The sequence below is a fragment of the Erinaceus europaeus genome, chromosome 16 (assembly GCF_950295315.1).
Source record: "Erinaceus europaeus chromosome 16, mEriEur2.1, whole genome shotgun sequence".
Taxonomy (NCBI): domain Eukaryota; kingdom Metazoa; phylum Chordata; class Mammalia; order Eulipotyphla; family Erinaceidae; genus Erinaceus; species Erinaceus europaeus.
In genome coordinates, this window is record NC_080177.1 from 60935220 (window position 1) to 60956964 (window position 21745).

Consider the following 21745-nt stretch of genomic DNA (forward strand, 5'->3'; position numbering starts at 1 on the left):
AACTTTATTCTGATCATTTTATAGAAGGTTAAAAATAATAATAATAATAATAATAATAAAAAGCAAAGGGTTAGAATTAAAGGCATTTTCTACTTCCTTGACTGAAATTAAGTGTCTGTCTTACCTAGGTACTTTTCTTTTCTAACTAGAGTACTGTTCAACTCTGGTTTGCTGTGGTACAGGGGGATTGAACCTGGGATCTCAGCACATTAGGCATGGATATCTTTTGTATAACTTATCTCCTCACCACTAATAATGCTTTTCCATTAAGACACTCTGGAAGAGGCTTTATTTATTTGTTATTTATTTATACCTCGAACATCTGTGAACAAATTCTGGGCAAAGAAGAAATAATGGACTCACTCAATATAAATTAACAATACTGACCAAGGTAAAACATCAGTGGATCTAGGACTAGGGACAAGTCTCGTGGCTTGAAATTTAGTGCTCCTCTTGACAAAATTTAGCTTCTGAAAGTTTATTTTCCCTCAGAGTTGAAATCAGTAATGTAGCTAGTATACTAGTTAGTGACAACTGGGAAACATCACAAACCTCTCAAATCTAGAAACTGTCTTAGATGTTTTGGCTAACTATCATATGCTATTTGGTGTCATATCAAATGTTGTCTAAGAGTCACTAAAATAATCACACCACAAAGAAAATTCAGGAATTTATAATAGCAATTAGCCATCAGAACCTTACTCTGCTTCTGTAATCTGATGTCCATTTCCATGGAAACAGTAGAAGAAATGAGAGTCAGCCAAGAGAAGTCAGAACTTGTCAGGTTCAATGGCTAAAGCTGAAAGCTGCAAATGCCACTTTTTCTTTCTTTCTACAAACAACGGCAGCTGACTTCTGGCACATAATCGATCCTCAACTTAGGCAATGTCAGCTTGCTTGGAGAAGCATAAAGCTAAAGAACAAGCTCAGTTAAAGGGGAAGAAGATAAATCAAAAGCAAACTGTTCACAATTCTAAAACACAGGCATGCAATAATAGAATTCTTACAAATTTCACAGTATGAGCAGAAGGGTATCTTAAGCAATGATGAGGGAAAATGTAAGACTATCACAAAGCATTATCTGGAATGAATAGAACCAGAGAGGAGGCAGGAAAGAAAGGGAAGCAGAGGATGCAGCATGTATAAAGGCCTCCGGACAAGAGAATAAATGGGGCTTTGAAAGCATTGTAAGCATGTCAGTTCTTAGTGAGGAATAAGACATTATATCAGAATATGTTCCCAAGAAAGGTGACTTCAGAGTTAAGACCTGAAAGATGGAGTTATAGAATAGTGTATCCCAGCAAGAAGAAAGGGTCTGACTAGAGTTCTAGAGACATCACATAGCAAAATGAATTCAGAAATAGAAACAAGTTTACGACAGCTGTAAACAGAGTAAGGAGTAGCAAATGTCTTTAAATATTAATATAAATTAGCATTAGAGAATTGGCATTAGCTGATTTGCTCTCATTCTTTTAAGTACAAATTTAAAACTAAAAATTCATTGTAGGAAATTGGACATATTATAGTTTGTCAGTCATTTAACTTCCTTATTCACCAGTCTTACAATTTGAAAAAATAAGAACAGCTATCTATTAATTATAATTGTGTGATTGAAATGTAATGCTACAGGTGAAGGCAGATGCTTCTACCAGTACTGGCTCACCCAGTAGACCACACACATTATCATGTACAAGGTTCCAGCTTCAAGTTCCCAGCCCCCACATGCAGGAGAGAACCTTCACAAACGGTGGAGCAGTGCTACAGCTATCTGTCCTCAATCTCTTTTCCCTCATATCTCTCCTTCTCTGTTTTCCTTTATCAATATGATCATCAGGAATGGTTGTGTGCAGGCATAAAGTCCTAGAAATAATCCTGGTGGGAAAATAAATAAATAAATAAATAAATAAATGGCACTTGGAATGGGAGACAGGACTGCAGCCATCCTGGAAAGGGCCAAGTCGCACCAGATTACACCCACAAAATGAGGTAGACCCTCCTTTCAAGTCCAAACGTTCACAAGTCTCTCTAGCCTATTCTCTTCCCTGGATAGATAATAATACAGATGAAAAAAATAACGTGAAAAGTACTTAATAGTAATAGTAGTTTTCAGTAGTGCTGAATTATCTAGCAATAAAACACTAAGTTAACCTATCTGATGCCTTCTACATGCAAGTAAAAACACACAAGATTCAAAATATCAAACTACAAATAAAATATAAATGTATATTTTCTATTTTTTGTTCTCTATTTTTATAGAATTAGCATATGCTTTCTTTAAGTACAAAAAAGGAGTATGCTTTAGTAACAGTCTGTATCAGTCATTTCTTCTGGAGGACTTTTATCAACACAAAAATAATACTATATAAATCAAGATGAACACCAATAAACATCAATGAGCATAAACTAGCATAGCATTTTTTTCAAACTATGAATGATCACATAGACTTGACAATATTTAATGCAATAAAAATTCAGATATTCAAAAATATCTATAGCAGATTTCATGCCTTTTGTATTTACAATTTCTCTAAAATCTTACCATAAAAGAATGAATAAACTAGGATGGTATGTTACTTTAATATTAGGATGACAGGAGTTGGAAAGTGGATCATCCAATAGCAAGCACACAAATCACCATGCACCAGGACCCAGGTTCAAACTTCAGGTCACTATATGGAAGTGAAAGCTGTGGAGAAGTTTTATGAGAGGTAGAGAAGTTCTACAGTTTCTCTCCTCTTTTTGTCTCTTTGTCTCTATCTCTCTTTCTATAGCCCATCATCTGTCTGGGGACCACCAGATATGTTGGAGCTGTACAGGTGCTGAATCCTAGCAATAACCATGTAGAAAAAAAAAATAGCAAGGAGATACTAATAGACTTTGTTTCCATTTATTTTTCTATGTTTTTATTTGACAGGACAGAGAAATTGAGAGGGGAAGGGAGATGGAGAGAGAGAAAGAAAGACACCTGAAGACCTGTTTCATCACTTTGAAGAGTGCCCCCTGAAAGGGGGGGGGCTTGAAGGAGGGCTAGAAACTGGGTCCTTGAGAGTGGTAATGTGTGCACTTAACTAGGCTGTCACCACTCTACTGACAGACTTTGAAATGACCAACATGACACAAACAATAAACAGAAAAGAGTAATCTGGCAGTCTCTAGTAACAACAGGAAAATAATCAATTTAGTTGGCAAGGAAGAGGGGGAGGAAAGAAGATGAAGACATTACCAAAACTATCACTAGCAGTTTATAACATTCTTGTAGTAGTCAGAGAGACTGTACAATGGTAGAGTGCAGGACTTGTACATGTAAGGTACTGAGTAAATCCATGGCACCATATATGCTAGAAAGATGTTCCGGTACTTCTGCTTCATGTTACCCTGCCCCCTTCTCTCCTTAGAAAACAGTAATTTTTTTTTTTTTTTTTTTTTTTTTTAACCAGAGCACTGCTTAGCTCTGGCTTTGTGGGGTATTTGAACCTGGGACTTTGGAGCTTCAAGCACTAGTGTCTCTTTGCATAATCATTATGTTATCTTCCATATCCAATAGTAAAGAATTTTTATAAAGAATGATGATCTGGGGCCTGGGCAGTGGCACAGTGGCTTAAGCACAAGGACCAGCACAAGGATCTCCAGTTCAAGCCCTCAGCTCCTCACCTGCAGGGGGGTCACTTCACAGGTGGTGAAGCAGGACTGCTCTCCCCCTCTCTGTCTTCCCCTCCTCTCTCAATTTTTCTCTGTCCTATCCAACAACAACACCAGCAATGGAAACAATAATAAGGACAACAAAAATGGCAAAATGGCCACCAGAAGCAGTGGATTCATAGTGCAGGCACCAAGCCCCAGTAATAGCCCTGGAAGAAAAAAAAAAAAAAAAAAACAGAAAGAAAGAATGATGATCTTATAAGTGACCAGAAAATATTGAATGTGTTTATTTTAATCTATTCTTTTATATATATATATATATATATATATATATATATATATATATATATATATATATATATAGTGAGAGAGAGAGAGAAACTGAGAGTGAATGGGGAAATAGCAAGAGAGAAAAACAGATACTGAAGCTTGAACTTGGGTCTTTGCACTTTGTAACATGTATGTTCAACCCAGTGCAACACTGCCTAGCCCCATATATATATTTTTTTAAGTAAAAGTATGGGGTTGGGTGGTGGCACACCTGGTTCAGTGCACACATTATAGTGTTCAAGGACTCGGGTTCAAGTTCATGGTCCCCACTTGGGGCTGGAAAGCTTCATGAGTGGTGAAATAATGTTGTAAGCCCCCCACTTCTCCCCCCTCTTTCTCCCTCCCTCCCTGTCTATCTATATCTCTCTCCACCACTATTGGCAGTATGGGGGGGGGGGGTTTGAAGGCAAATGGGAGATAGGAGGAGAGACAGAAAGGACAGACACCTGCAGACTGCTCCACTGCTCATGAAACACACACACACCAATCTCTCTCTCTCTCTCTCTCTCTCTCTCTCTCTCTCTCTCTCCCCCTACCACCACCACAGATGGGGATACACCCAGTCCTTATGTATGGTATTCTACCCAGTGAGCCACTATACACTTCTACTATATCCTTTTTATATCAGAGTTTTTATTTGAGTTTTAAGAATTGCTTTCAAGTTAAATAGATGTTACTTGATGAGTACACACATCCCAACGTGCAGGAACCCAGGTTCAAGCCCTAGGGCCCCTACCAACGGAGAAGTTTCACAAGTGGTTGAAGCAGTGCTGCAGGTTTCTCTCTTTCTCCTTCTTCCCTCTCAATTTATCTCTATATAAAAAATATAAAGGGGAAAAAGTTATTTGAACTTCAAATTAAAAAAAAAAAAAGTAGGGTTGTAACTAAAAACTGTGTAATTTGAAAATTGCAACTATGTTTTACACAGCTATGTCTTCAACATCTAACAAATGCCCCAGTCAGTCCTGCTGCTGAAGATGACAAAAAGTCCAATGACTTTTTTTTTTTTTTGCTCCTAGGGTTATCACTGGGGCTATACACTGTTCCTGGAGGCCATCTGTTCTCCACTGTTATTGTTGTTAGATAAGACAAAGAGAAACTGAGAAAGGAGGGTAAGACACAAAAGGGGGAGAGAAAGATAAGACACCTGTAGATCTGATTCTTGTGAAGTGACCCCCCTGCAGGTGGGAAGCCGGGGGCTCAAACTGGGATCCTTGCACTTTGCACTATGTGCACTTAACCTGGTGTACCCCATGACATCTTTTTATGGCTCTTGTGGACCTGATGTACTTCCATGTTTTATGAAGACTTTTTTTCTTTTAATGGAGGATTAATGGTTTACAGATGACAGTAAAATACTGTAGTAGTTTGTATATGTGTACCACTTCTCAGTTTTCCACATAATAATTCAACTCCCTACAAGGTCCTCCTCTGCCATCATGTTCCAGGACCTGAACCCTCCCCTCCACCTCAGAATCTTTTACTTTGGTCCAATAGACCAACTCCAGTCCAAGTTCTGCTCTGTGTTTTCCCTTTTGTTCTTATTTTTCAACTTCTGTCTATGGATGAGATCATCCCATATTCATCTTTGTCTTTCTGACTGATCTTACTTAACATGATTCCTTCAAGCCCCATCCAAGATGAGGTAAAGAAGGTGAATTCACCATTTTTTAAAGTACAGCAGTAATTCTGTGAAGTCAGTTCAATAAATACCCGTTAAGTGAATAAATATATAACAATAAAAATATTGCTATATTTTTTAATCAAACTGAGTAATTTCTAGGCAAGAATGCCTCAGGAAAAAAAATATTTCAAAGCAATGGACTTAAGTTACCTCTATTTCCTCATTAATCTACAGTTTTAAAAAAAGACAGGAGAATTTAGAACTGTGTTTATCACTGCTTACTACTGAGTCCCAGATTAAAGTCCTAAATAAGTCTAAGAGCGGGAGTTGGGGCAGTAGCGCAGCGGGTTAAATGCACCAGGTAAGAAGCTCAAGGACCGGCTCAATGATCCTGGTTTGAGCCCCCGGCTCCCCACCTGCAGGGGAGTCGCTTTACAGGCGGTAAAGCAGGTCTACAGGTATCTCTCTCTCTCTTCCTCTCTTTCTCCCCTCCTCTCTCCATTTCTCTCTGTCCTATCCAACAATGACAACATCAATAACAATAATAACTACAACAACAATAAAGAAAAAAACAAGGGCAACAAAAGGGAAAGTAAATAAATATATATATAAAAAATTTTTAAAAGAAATCTAAGAGCAATAGCTGAGTTATATAAAAAAAAATTGCTTCATGTTTACAGGATTCATGAGAAATTCTATTTCCTCCATCACTCCCTTCTATTCTTTCTTCCTTAAGACAGGGAGAGAAGTGAAAGAGATCACACCAATAAAGGTTCCTTCAATACAGTGTGAGCTAGGCTAGAACCTGAGTCATGCACAGGACAAAGCAGCATGCTATTCAAGTGAGCTACTTCTGACCTGAAATTCTATGTCACAGTAACCTAAGACACAGCATTTCAGGCCAGAAATAGTTCACTACTGATGTATCAAAATAATACATATTCTTAATTTATTAACGATCTATGGAAATCTAGTATTTTTAGATGTGAAACCTGCTAAGATATTTGATAATACAAAAATCATAAAAAAAGGAATGAATAAGATCAGATGCCCAAAACTTATAATAATGACATTCAATAACTGTATCTATAGCTAATGCATAGTCTGTAACCTTTCTCGTGCCAGGCTATAAATTTCCTCAGTATGTTTAAGATACAGCTAACTTAATTATATTAATAGCATCATTTAATATTTAATTTCATTGCCCAAGTGTCCATGGACTTGTGAAACTGAATAACACTATAAATCTGGGTGAGGGAGGTAATTTATATAAATTATATAATGTCAAATGAAGAAAAATGAATAGCTCCTTAGATACTGTTTAAGAAGGACTACAAGCAAGTTGAGATCATTTTCTCAGACTTCACTATATAAGGCAAAATATCTAAACTTATTACCACTATCAAATTATGAGGAATTAGATGTTATTCAATTAAGTACAGATACTCTATAAATACTAACGGTTTAAGTTAAATATTAGTTAATGATAACTGGTATAATTATTTGTACAGAAAAATTTTAAATCAAACGGATTAAAGATTCAAAAATACAATTTTATTATACTGATTATATTGAAATGGCACTGGTAATAAGATGTCATAAGCCTCTGTTATCACAAACATTTAATTAAAAATTTTTTTTTGGCATTGCCAATGGATGCCAAAAAAAATTTTTTATTGGGGAGGGTTACTAATTATCTTGTTAAACCCTAGGAAAATATTTTTTTTTAGCTTTTTATATAATTACTTGTCATTTGAAAAATGATGTTTTAAACTCTTCTGGCTCTTCCCATGAGAGGTGCTTAGATCAATTTCTTCCTCAATTTATACAGGATTAAGCACAGCTTAGCCCACACTCAAAAGCAGAATTCTTTAGGAAGCCAAAGGCTGAGAACATCCCTTATTCAAAAGTAAAATTCCACTGTCAGAGAAATCACTAATACCAACTATCAAGGGAAAATGTTTCAGTCCTATTGCAATATCAACTAAAGTGAAACTGCTTCTTTAGTTGCTAGGAAACAACCAACTCATTATATGCCATTATCAGAACCCTACCGAAGAAAACTGGCATCAGCTTCACATTTGGGAATACTGGAGATTGAACTAAAAGCACAGAAACTACTGACAAAATCCCTTGTCTCCAAGGTTTATACTGTGACCAAAGCAGGTGCTGACATCAAACTAGCCTTTGAAGTTTTCCTTTCTGCAGTTCTATTTCTAATAACTGTTTGAAAAACACTAATAAAGTTATTTTTTCTACTATCTTACACTTTAAAAATCAAAGATTCTTTCCCATTTCAGCTAATTTTTATCTATAAATGAATACAATTTAGGTGAAAAATACAAGTCTGAAATATTAAAAAAATAACAAGAAATAACTTATTTATTGAAAGGTACTAGATATTTATCCCTTTAAAGTTAAAATGGAAAATAAAAAGAATTTCAAGTATCAGAAGATTAAAAAGGAAGAGTACTGATAAATCTGATATTCACTATGACCTCATCTCATTTTTCCACCTAGTTTTCCTAGTTAATTCTTATAAAGTGTAACTTCTATTTTTATGGGTTGGCAGATTTTTTTGCACAATGCATCCATCACAAATGCATTCATGAATGTTGCTTTATTTATTTGCCAATCACTTCCTTTTCCTTTAGGCAGATGAGGTAAAAGGAGGTAGGTGAAAACTATGTAGAAAACTAGACACTAGCAAGTAGAAATCTTGAGACTCCTGTAACTATTCTTCTATATCCAGAAAAGTTTAGTTATCCTTCAAAGAAGTTGAATATGTTGGTAAAAGAAGTTAACAACACATCTTCCTTCACAAAGTATAATGATCCTAGCAGAGCTACCTATGCTAGCATATTTCTTTGCCCCACTTCCCACTCTAATACCTCATTTGAATTGCATCTTCCATTCTCAACTAAAATTCTTTGGATGATATCTCATACTTTGTATTGCAAAAGAAAAATGCAGTTTATTTACCTTATAGATGTACTTTTTAAAATTCATTTTGTTTTTACTATTTATTATCAGAGCATTATCAGTATATATACACAATGCAATACTACTCAGCTATTAAAAATGGTGAATTCAGCTTCTTCACCTCATCTTAGAGCTTGAACAAATCAAGTTAAGTGAGATAAGTCAGAAAAAGAAGAATGAGTATGGGATGATCTCAATCACAGATGTTGAAAAATAAGAACAGAAGGGAAACATGAACATGATGGCAGAGGAGGGTCTAGGAGGGGTTAGATTGTTGTGTGGAAAACTGAGAAATGTTACACATGTACAAACTACTATATTTTACTGTCAACTGTAAACCATTAATCCCTCCCAATGAAGAAAAAAAAAAAAAGGTGATATTATGCCTTTGGGACAAAAGTGATGAAAGACATCTACCAGATGCTTCATTCATATGTAGAATCTAGAGAACTGAGGCACAAGAACTTGCAAAATAAGCAAACAAACTATTTAAACACACACAGAGAAGCAAATAAACTTTAAAAAATAAAATAAAGTAGCCCCACAACAAAATCAGAATTTTCTTTTTGCTCTTTTGTAATTTTCCCCCACTCTAATGTTAATTATAACTAAATAGCACAGCTTTAAATTTTCCATTAGACATTTTTTTAAAGCCACCCAGGCTTAGCGCAAAAGCTCAGAACTTGCACATCTGACACCCCAGGTTTGATCCCCAGCATTGCCAATACGCCAGCTATCAGCTACTCTGGTAGTTTCTCTCATAAAAAAAAAAAAAGTAAATAAATAGATTTTAAGTAACTACCAATCTATAATACCCAATTTCTTTAAAAAAAAAAAATCTAGAATATGGGCCAGGCAGTGGCTCACCCAGTTAAGTGCACACACTACAGTGCACAAGGACCCAAGTTCAAGCCTCTAGTCCCCACCTGCAGGGGGAAAGCTTCACAAGTGGTGAAGCAGAGCTGCAGGTGTTTATCTCTCTCTCTCTTCCTTTCTTTTTCCTCCTTCCCTCTCAATTTTTCTCTATCTCTATCCAATAATAAATAAAAATAATAAACTTTTAAAAGATTTTTTTTAATCCAGAAAACAATAATAAAAGATTAGATTAATCCAAACAACTAAAGGTAAAAGTCAAAAGAATTAGTAGGAGTGCTGAGATACCTGAAATAACTGATCATGGGATATGTCTGAGTGTAAAAGCTGACCAAATACAACTAAGAGATTTAAATACAATAGGAAAATAGAACTCTAGATCAAAGAGCAAACAACACACTTATTAGAACTCAAACAGAAAAGTAACATAAAACAAGACATACTATGAAGAATTTCACAATTCAAGATCTATTTCTTTTAAAAAAAAAAAAATTAGTTAAGGGAGTCGGGCTGTAGCGCAGCGGGTTACGCAGGTGGCGCAAAGCACAAGGACCGGCATAAGGATCCTGGTTCGAACCCCGGCTCCCCACCTGCAGGGGAGTCACTTCACAGGCGGTGAAGCAGGTCTACAGGTGTCTATCTTTCTCTCCCCTTCTCTGTCTTCCCCTCCTCTCTCCATTTCTCTCTGTCCTATCTAACAATGGCTACAACAATAAAACTAGGGACAGCAAAAAAGAATAAATAAATATTTAATAAAAAAAAGATAAAAAAATTTAGTTAATATTGTATACAGAGAGAAATTGAGAAGGGATGGGGAGATAGAGAGAGACAGAGAGACACATGCAGCTCTACTTCACCACTTGTGAAGCTTTCCCCCTGCAGGTGTGGACGAAGGGCTTGAACCTGGGTCTTTGCACACTGTATTGTGTGCACTTAACCATCTGTGCCACCACCTGAACCCAAGATATATTTCATTTAACTACTTTTACAGTGAAAATGAATGTAAACCCCCCTATGGGGGAAAACTTTGCAGGTAGTTAAGTAGTTCTACAGATGTCTATCTGTCTCTCTCCCTCTCTAATTCTGCCTTTCCTTTTGATTTCTGTCTCGATTCAATAAATAAGAAAATAAATGTAGGACTATCTTTAATTAGAAACATCAATCTATAGTATAATGTATGACCCAAAGTAAAATATAAATAAATAAAAATGGTCATAAGCTGGTAGAAAAATTTGAATTACTTATATTTATCCAGATAATTACTATAATTAATTGCAAGTGTATAACTACTAATAAAAAACAAATTTCATTCCAATAAATACCATATAAGCCATCCAATATTTGAGATTACCTAACTCTTTTCTTCCTCCATTAAGGATAAATTTTAAGTTGATGGACAAATTATTACATAGAGAATACATAGCCAGATATACTTAGAGTAAAGCAAAATTTCATTTTGGCCTGAAGTAACTTTAAAGTCATAATCATGATGGTGTTTATATGTAGACATCTTAGGAATTTTGACATTTTGTCTCTATAACTCAATATTAGTCACAATGAGGTTAACCAACAATGTAAAGAAGGCAATTGCTAACAAAAATCAGTTTTCTTGTTTTACAGATTCAATAGAGCAACATACACTATAAAAAAGACAGGTTTAATACTAAAATGCAATGGGAAAGATAATATAAGTGAAATTTGGTCTTGGTGCCATGCAACCCCATTACATGTTCAGTTCATCAACAACACTCCTTTGCAAAACATTTCAAACCCAGTTGCAAATTCTAACAACTCTTCAATCAATAAACTCTTCAATCAGTTAAGCATACTGTGCCAATAACTAGATAGCTAATCTAATCTTCTTACCTGCCTCAACAATTTCTCAATGGCTGACATTACCATAAGGCCTCTCCAAACAACTGGTGTAGACTCTTCAACCAGGAAACCCATAGACATACTGCAACATAAACCAGAGATACAAATAACTTACCTAAGTAAATCAATATTGTTCTAAAAAGTAACAAAGTAGAAAAGAAATGCTCACCAAGCAATACCATAATTCAAAAGAGGCCTCATTAGACTTCCTGAAATAAGGAAAACATAAAGTTAGAAGATTACGTCAAATACTGACTTGTTATCTTATCAAAGGGTATTTGAAAATCTGATGAGAGGTGAAATTGTACCCCAAAATCACAAGTGGCTATATAAACCAACTTTACCACTATTTTTGAAAAAGGTAAAAATACAAATAGGTGGCTTGTATTGCTGTCCTTAAAACTCCTATCTAATTCACCTCAGTTTGTAGATTAAACCATTATCCAAGCATACAACTGATAATCCTAATAAATGCAACATCTAAAAACAGATGCTTATGCTTATTTAAGTAATTATTCATTCTGAACTGGTATTAGTTTACTTGACAGTGTGTTGCTTTGCCATGTGTGAGAGTATTACTTTACTTGGAAAGTTAAAAGTATAAAAATAAAGTATAATTACTTCATGATCATCTCCCCAACTATGTTCCCAAAACAACTGGTAATTTGCAGTCATTATAATGTCAGTCTGTTGAGGCTTAATATTTGTTGTGCAAATTAGCTAGACTTCCAATTCTGTAATTTTGCAAAAATAACAAAGACTACTGTCGTTTTTTTTAAAAAAATTTACTTTTTAAAATATGTTTTTATTTACTTATAACTGGATAGAGACAGGGAGAAGCTGAGAGAGGGAAATAGGGAAAGAGACAGAGAGATACCTGCAGCCCTGCTTTACCTTTCATGAAGCTTTTCCCTTCGTGAAGCTTCCCCCCTGCAGGTGGGGGGACCCAGGGGCTTAAAACCCAGTCCTTGCGCACTGTAATGTGAATGCTCAACCAGATATGCCACTGCCTGGCCCTCACTGTTGTCCTTTTAAATTAACAAAAACTCTCAATCTAAGAAACTCAAAACCATTACAAATAATTTTTTTTACTGTATTTACTTCTTTAAATCAAATATAAAATTTATCTTGACAATCAAGGTTTAAATGTTGAATAACAGGAGAAAAGTATGGTTTCTCCACAAGCATCCTTAAAAGAAAAAAAAAAGACATGAGAATGTGAATAAATATAAAATATGCCAGTCCTAATACAGAGCTTTTATTTATTTTAATATTTATTAATTTATTCCCTTTTGTTGCCCTTATTATTTTATTGTTGTAGTTATTATTATTGTTGTTATTGATGTTGTTTTTGTTGGATAGGAAAGAGAGAAATGGAGAGAGGAGGGGAAGACAGACGGGGAGAGATAGACACCTGCAGACCTGCTTCATAGCCTGTGCAGCGACTCCCCTGCAGGTGGGGAGCTGGGGATTGAACCAGGATCCTTACGTCAGTCCTTGCACTTTGCGCCCCATGCGCTTAACCCACTGCACTACTGCCCAACTCCCAACACAGAGCTTTTAAATGTACAAACTGACTAAAATACATTACTATGTGCCTTTATAAACAGACTCTGAGAAGAAGGTCTGGAAGATGGCTCAGAGTTCAGAAAAGTTCATGCTTTCCCTACCAAGTATGAAGTCCTAGATTTGATCCCTAACACTTGGGAGCAACAAATGCAGCACTATGGATGGTGGAGCAATGCTTTGACGTCTCTTTCTCCCCTTTTCCAAAAATATAAAATAAAAGCAGAGCCTGGAAGGTATATCAGCAGTTTTCTATGTGTAAGAGAGTCTAGGGCTATTCTGCAAGTAAACAAAGAAAAGTAAAATAAACAATGAAAAAGGTCCAAGTGAAGGTGCACCTGGTTGAGCGCACTACAATGTGCAAGGACCCAGGTTCAAGCCCCTGATCTCCACCTGCAGAGGGAAAGCTTCCTAAATGGTAAAGTAGGGCTGCAGGTGTCTCTGTCTCTCTCCCTCTCTATCTTTCCCTTCCCTCTCAATTGCTGGCTGTCTCTATCCAATAAACACATAAAGCTAATAAAAAAATTAAAAGTATAAAAAAGGAACATGTTAAATATTTAAAAAAAATGAAGAGAAAGGATAATCATTAAGAAGTCCCAATATCCCCAAAATTGTTTATATTCAAGAATAGAAGAATATTTATAAAGCTGAAATTCAGGCCACTGTCCTATCCCTCCTTTCTTTTTTTTCCTAAAAACAACTTTCAGTTTTTCTTTGTTGCTAATGATAATTTTATGTTGCACAATGTTTTCTGTAATAATACATGATAAATTATAGAAATGTCAAAATGATGTCAAGTATGACAGTGACAGATTTATTTAAGATTCCAAAATGGTTTACAAATTCGACTTAACGGTGACCCAGAAAGCTGCTTAGTAGCTAAAGCACTAGACTTGCAAGCATGTTTGATCCTCAGTGTCACGTCACAGATGTGACACTGAGGAATAAATGTCATAAATGAATAAACAAATAAGTAAATCCTAAAAAGTAAGAATCCACATTATTTAAGTGAAAGTCTTGATCATTTTATTTCTATAAAGAATTAAAATAAATTTACATGAGGCTTTCCAAGATTTCCAGTATCTTATCTTTATGAGAAAACTTATTTAGGAACAATTAATCTGCAAGCATCAAATTTAAGATTACAGCTTCAGTAAAACAAAAAGAAACTGGAAGTTGGCATAAAATGAAAAGAATACTTAAGACTGAAACAAAGGGTTCCCTTTTGCCATCACTCATGTGCTACATGCAATAGTTTCCACACTACACTCAGTAGACAGACATAATGATGACTTTATCATTTAAAGCATTCAAATCTTTCTACCTTGGTGAAAATTTGACACTTTGGTTCATATCACATATTTGCAAACTAAGCATTCAATTAAAAAGGCAAAAAGTCAAGAAACTAAAACACACACACTTAGACTAGCTTTTTAAAAAAGATTTCTTGAGCAAGAAAAAAGCAAAGGAGAAGCCTGAGTACTGCTCAGTCAAATGTAATGCCAGAGACTGAACCACCAAGGCCATGCAAGGTATGCACTCTACCTGCTGAGCTGTCTCTCCAGTTGTCAAACTAAGCTTTTATAGTTTAGCCATATCAACTTTTAATGTTAATCACAAAAAACTATTATCTACACAGATAACCTAATAAATTCTCTACAGTAAATGCATACTGTTATGTGTGGGTGAAAATTTAAAAGCCCAACATCAAGTGAAAATACTGAATTTTATCATTATAATTAGAATAAATTTTAATAAATAATTTAAATTAAAAAACATTTCGGGTTGGGATAGACAGCATACTAGTTATGCAAGGAGAGTCCCATGCCAGAGGCTCCCAAGTTCTGGGTTCAATCCCATGCACCAGAAAATAGAGCTGAGCAGTGCTCTGGTAAAAGAAAAAAAAAAATCCCCACTTTCATCTTTGAGCATAGTAACTCCTCCTTCATGAAGCTTTACATTTGATAAATTTGTAAGAAAGTGCAATGATAAAACTAATAAATACTAACGATTTCTTCAAAGAAATTATTTTGTCCAATGGTTGTAGAAATTATAGTAAGACCCATATCTGCAACCTTGGTAGAACTGCTATAGCTTACAATAGGGGGTGGGGGGGGTGGGGATCCAGGGCTCTGGTGGTAGGAATGGTGTGGAGTTGTACCCCTGTTATCTTGCAATTTTGTAAATCAATATTAAATCACTAATTAAAAAAGAAAGAAAGTACTTTGTCCTGGGTGGGGATAAATAGCATAATGGTAATGCAAAGAGACTCTCGTGCCTGAGGCTCCAAAGTTCCAGGTTCAATCCCCTGCATCACCATAAACCAAAGCTGAGCACTGCTCTAGTGAAAATAAATAAATAGTAAATATAAAAAAAGAACAATGAAGCCTAGTAAAGAAACTACTGTGTTTTTCTTCTTCCTCTTCTTCTTCTTCTTCCTCTTCCTCCTCTTCCTCCTCCTCCTCCTCCTCCTCGTTCTTCTTCTCCTTCTCCTTCTCCTTCTCCTTCTCCTTCTTCTTCTTCTTCTACACTTTATGGCAAACATGACCAAAACTTGAATCTAAAAAATAGCTCTTGCCTCTCATAAAGCAAAAATATATACCACTCTATTAATATACTCCACTAATTCATGTATTTCAAATAAAGACATAATGGCTATAAGTTTTTGTTTTGTTTTGCTATTGTTTTAGATAGAGACAGAGAGGCATATAGAGACAGTAACAGAGATGATAGCACTGAAGCCTCCTTTAATGAGAATGGGGGGTCAAGTTTAAATCTAGGTCTCTTTTCAGCCACCAGGTTCCAGATGCTAGCATGATGCTGACCAGACTTCCCTGGACAGACGACCCCACCAATGTGTCCTGGAGCTTCGCTTCCCCAGAGCCCCACCCTACTAGGGGAAGAGAGAGGCAGGCCCATGTTCAGCGGGGAAGCAATTACAGAAGCCAGACCTTCCACCTTCTGCATCCCACAATGACCTTGGGTCCATACTCCCAGAGGATAAAGACTAGGAAAGTTATCAGGGCAGGGGATGGTATACAGAGTTCTGGTGGTGGGAAATGTGTGGAGTGTACTCTCTTATCCTATGGTTTTGTTAAGGTCTCCTTTTTTAAAAAAATAAAATTTTTTAAAGAAAAATCTAGGTCTCAGACATGACAAAATCACACACTATCCAAGTTAGCTATTTCACCCATGAGCTAATTTTTTTATCATTTATTATGTGCTAGAATTGTGCAAATGAACCACTTACTCATAGCATTCCTATTTGATGAGCACAACTGTTAAAAATATTTTACATGAAGGGGTAGCTCAAGTCAAAAAAACAATTCACTCAAAGTCCCACAGAAATGATACAGCTAAAATTCTAATCCATGTAGTCTTTTTTTAAATATTTATTTATTAATTTATTCCCTTTTGTCACCCTTGTTTTATTGTTGTAGTTATTATTGATCTCCTTGTTGTTGGATACATTGTTGTTGGATAGGACAGAGAGAAATGAAGAGAGGAGGGGAAGACAAAGAAGGGGAGAGAAAGATAGACACCTGCAGACCTGCTTTACTGCTTGTGAAGCGACTCCCCTGCAGGTGGGGAGCCAGGGGCTCGAACCATGATCCGTACGCCAGTCCTTGCACTTTGCACCACATGCACTTAACCCACTGCGATATTGCCCGACTCCCAATCCATGTAGTTTCTAATCCAGATGGCTCCATATTTGACTTCAGACTTAGTATACTGTGCTATGTATGGAATACACATGACATTATGCTGGATACCCAAAGGTACTGAATACAGTGTAACTATTACAGTAGCTATATCTACTTACTCTGTGATAGTTCTGGATTTCCTTTCAGATTCATCATCTTTGGAACTGATGGGCCATACACATCCGCATCTAACAGTCCAACAGCCTTTGACTGTAAGAAAATAGAATTTAAGATTTTCTTACTTTTTATCAAAAAGTACACATGAACAGTGAATCTGAATATAAGAAAAACAATTTGTATAACATGCTAAAATTATAACCTAAATTTTCGAAGCAGCAGTAAGTTAAAAGAGTGTAATACCTAGAGTAAATATACATTTGCTATTTTACTAATTTCTTTTGGATGACTGACCATAAGTAATCTACAGCATACTCTATATGCATTGCATTAGACTGAGACCAGTGGGACTAGTGTGAGATCAAAATATTGTGGTCGGTGCCACTGGCCTCCTTAAAAGAATATAGTCTGAACCTGAGACCTCAGTGAAGGACACTGACCCAGCATGAAGGACAGACAGGTCATCCCCAAAGCAACAGATGTTCTATTTCTGAACAGTTATGGAGAACAGGATCACTAATCTAAACTTTTTGATTACTCCTATTTCCTCACTTCCCATTCAAACTGTGATGATTGGTTTTTTTTTTCTTTTTACTATTTTATTTTACCATTTTTACCATTTTATTTGATAGAAAAGAGAGAAATTGAGAAACAAAGGGGAAATACAGAGGGAAAGATAAATAGCCCTGCAGCACTGTTTCACCATTCACAGAGTTTTCCCCCTACAAGTGGGGGTCCGGGGCATTAACCCAGGTCCCTGTGTATGGTAATATGTGTACTTAATCAGGTGCACCACTGCCCACCACTGAACCAATCATTCTTAAACAATTTAAAATTGTGGTGTTTTTTTGTTTGTTTGTTTGTTTGTTTGTGGGAGCTTGATGAGGATTGCATTTAGTTTATAGATTGCTCTAGGTAGAATACTCATTTTGATGATGTTAATTTTTCCAGTCTACGAACATGGAATATCTTTCCACTTCTTCATCTCTTTTACTATTTCCTTGAATAGTGTCACATAATTTTTAGTATACAAGTTTTTCAATTCTTTTTGTTAGGTTTATTCCTAGATAATTCATTATTTTTGCTGCTACAGTGAATAGAAACAATTTCTGAATTTTTTTCTTCTGACTTAGTGTTTGCATAAAGGAATGCCACTGACTTTTTGTATGTTAGTAGCATAGCACCTTACTATATTGATAATTTTCAGAATCCTATTAGATTCTTTAGGTTTTGCTATGCATATTATCATAACATCTGTAAATAATAACAGTTTAACTTCTTGTCTTCTAATCTGTAATCTTTGATTCATTTCTCTTGCCTAATTGCTATCCAAGAACTTCCAACACTATGTTGTGAATAGTAACAGTGACAATGGTCAGCCCTGCCTACTATCTGATCTAAGTGGAAGTGGTTTCTCACCATGGCTATAGGTTTTCTTTATATGGGCTCAACTAGATTTAAGAATTTTTCATCTGTTCCCATGTTTTGTAGTGTTTTAATCAAGAAAAGATGTTGGATTTTTGTCACCAAAAATTTTCTAAAAGGATAGAACAAAAGCTACAAAAGTTTATTTGTAACCAAAAAACACCTAGAATTGCTAAAGCAATTTAAAAAAAAAAAGGAGAAGAACAACAACAACAACAACAGAACTGGAGGCATCATGCTCCCAGATATCAAACTTTATTATAGAGCCACTGTAATCAAAACTGTCTGGTACTAGAACAAAAACATACTGACCAGTGGAATAGAACTGAGAGCCCAGAAATAAGCTCCAATACCTATGGACATATAAATTTTCTGACAAGGGGGCCCAAAATATCAAAAGAAAAATGGAGAAACTCTTCCAGAAATGGTGCTGAAAATAACTGAGATGAAACATGCTGAGGAACTGAATCACTAAATTTTACCAGACACAAAAGTAAACTCCAAATACATCAAAGACCTGGATGTTGCATCAGAAACTACAAATACTTAGAGGAAAATATTGACAGCACTCTTTATCATCTAAGTTTTATAGGAATCTTTAATGACTCAAGTCCAATGGCAAAGAAGACAATATAAAAAAATAAACCATTGAGACTACATCAAATTGAAACTCTTCTGCACAGCAAAATAAACCACCACCCAAACAGAGACTCCTTACAGAATGGGAAAAGATCTTTACATGCCATACATTAGAAAAAAGCCTAATAACCAAAATATTTAAAGAGCTCACCAAACTCAGCAACAAAAAAACAAATGACCCCATCCATGAGTAGGGAGAGGATATGGACAGAATATTCACCAAAGAAGAGATCCAAAAGGCCAACAGTCATGAAAAAAAATGCTGTATAAGTCATTGATTGTCAGAGAAATGCAAATAAAGACAACAATGAGATATCACTTCATTCCTGCGAGAAAGAATGTCATACATCAGAAAACGTAGCAACAACAAATGCTGAAGAGACCTGGGTTCAAGCCCCTAGTCCCCATCTGCAGGAGAAAAGCATTACAAATGGTGAAGCAGTGCTGCAGGTGTCTTTCTTTCCCTCTCTACATCCTTTCTTCCCCTTTCAATTTCTGGCTGTCTCTATCTAATAAATAAAAATAATAATAAAAGAAATTAGTAAAAATTGGTTTTTGTTTTAATCAAATGGTGGTTTTTTCTTTCTTTTTAAAAATATTTATTTTATACACACACACACACACACACACACACACACATATATATATATATATATTTTTTTTTTTTTACTAGAGCACTGCTCAGTTCTGGTTTATGGTGTTATGCGGGATTGAACTGAAACAAATGGTGTTTTAAACAAGCAAATAGTTTATGATAGTGCAGAGAATTGAACCTGGGATTTAAGAACCTCAGGCATGAAAAGTCTTTGTATAACCATATTCCCCTAGCTCACTGGTTATTTTTTAAAAGTAAAATTGCAAATATAATTCTATGAGAAACTTATAAGGCATTACAGAGAGTCTTAAGAATCACACAAATGGTCTGAAATGAATTTACACCTCTTCCTGCCTTTTATCCATCCTATGGATCACTAAAACTAAAATATAATTCGATTCATCTTTTCACTTTCACAAACATCATTTTAGCTTTAGTCAAAAATCATCTGTGAATCTGCTTTCCTATTGTCCTCAACCCCCCCCAAATCCATTCTCTACAATTCCCAAAATGATTTTTACAAACAAAATATCCAAGAAAAGTATAATGTAGATTATGTTGCTTCCTTTTTAAAGACCTATTAATAGTTTCTCCTTTACAGATTTAAACTCATATTCTTTATGCATGCTCATAAAGAACTGTGTGATCTACCTGTTCCTCTTCACTGACCTCATCTACTACTCTCTTACCTCACTATGCTTCAGGGCTCTCTGCTTTGACAAGCACTTTTCCCTGAAGGTTGCACTGTTAATCTTCTTCTTCATATTCATGTCTCACCTTAATATTGTCTACTTAGAGGTTGACTTATTCCCTCCCTAGAAAGCCCTGACCTATGCTGTTTACCTATGCATTCTGAGAGAAAACTAAGTGGTAAATGGCCCTAATGAAAGAACTAATTATTTTAAGCAAATTTTATATGAACTATGTTTATAAAATATATCATAATTTATGTGAAAAAAACTTTGGAAAATGGTATAAAATGAGTAAATCAACAAAAGTGAGCTTTAAGCATCATGGTTCAAGACAAAACTGAAGATGTGCCCCAAATTTTCTATCATAAGAGTGGATTTTACCAGCTGGAGAGATAGCATAATGGTTATACAGAAGACTCTTGCCTGAGACCCTGAAGTCATAGATAGGTTCAGTCCCCAAAACCATCATAAGTCAGAGTGAGCACTCTTCTGGTGTCTCTATCTCACCCTACTGAAAATAAAATATATTTCTAAAAAAAAAAAAAAAAACTAGACTTCAAAAAAATTGCTCTCAAATATGCTGACAGGACTATTAATATATTATATCGCCATATAAGAATGGTGGGGGGTGAGGGTGACTGGTCCCTTCATTAATCACAAAGGTTGATTCAGTTGACTTGGTTGGATAGGCAGGTGTCTTCCTCCTTCACTGCTCCATGTGTGTCCCTCCTGAAGATGTATGCTCAGTCAAAATGGACAACCTCCCCCAAATAGAGATGGAAAGGTCTGTTTTCGCTGAAGTAGTTATGCTCCTCTTCTAGAACCTCCAAACAAGCTTTCAAAAACAATGGGGACACCAAAGAACAAGATTTTAGAGAAAATGGGAATAAGGAATAGATGACCATGTGTGTTATGTTTGCATTCTCTTCCTATAAGAAGTTGCCAAGGAATCTAAATTTATCTAAATGGCAAATGTCAAAAAAGAAAATAAAGGGAGGGGGTATGTATATATGAAAAAAAAAAAGTGGAAAGATAGAGGGTCAACAGCTGGGAAGGAAGGACAGAAAGATGAAGAGAAATTCTAATAACAACCTGAATAAACTAAGGCTTTACTGCCAGGTCTGTAAACAAATCAGAATCTCTAAAACATGTCATCCTAAATTAGCCAAATAAACATCTAAGCTTTGATCATATCATCCCATTAGCCGAACTTCTTCTCTAGTACGAGGCACCCTGCTAATCATTCTCCTTACACCTCTCCTTGGTTCCTCACAGCAACCCTACAAATTGTTATTATCTCTACTTATGGATGAGGAAGTATAAAACTAACTCTAAATAACTTTTTAAAAAATATTCTCAGAATAACGCAAAAATAGGAAATTAACAAAGAAAAATACTAATTTTATAAACTTCCATCAGAACTTGATCTGACTAGAAAAGACTCAGAAGGGTTCAACACATTTTATGGAAAAAGCAAAATAATATTTTGGCCTTGTGACCATATAATTCATAACTAATCAACACTACCATTATACGATCAAACCAGTCATAGACAATAGTTCCAATAAAACTTTATTCACAAAAGCAAGAAGAATTTCACTCATAGGCCAGGTTGTCAACGAGGAAGAAAAAAAAAAAGATGTTCTCTTTTTCTCTTAAAGGATTCTTTTTTAATTTTTTTATT

General features: G+C 35.5%; 1 protein-coding gene across 4 annotated transcripts in view; it reads right to left on the minus strand.

Moving 5' to 3' along the window:
* The window catches only part of NUBPL (NUBP iron-sulfur cluster assembly factor, mitochondrial), a 114001-nt gene that overhangs the window by 66523 nt on the left and 25733 nt on the right, over positions 1-21745 (minus strand). For all 4 annotated transcript variants that reach the window (XM_060175216.1, XM_060175215.1, XM_016185446.2 and 1 more), the window contains 3 exons: positions 16713-16803; positions 11493-11532; positions 11315-11405 (listed from right to left, as the gene is read on the minus strand). In XM_060175216.1, the coding sequence (XP_060031199.1) occupies positions 11315-11405; positions 11493-11532; positions 16713-16803 (222 nt within the window). The remainder of the gene's footprint in view (positions 1-11314; positions 11406-11492; positions 11533-16712; positions 16804-21745) is intronic.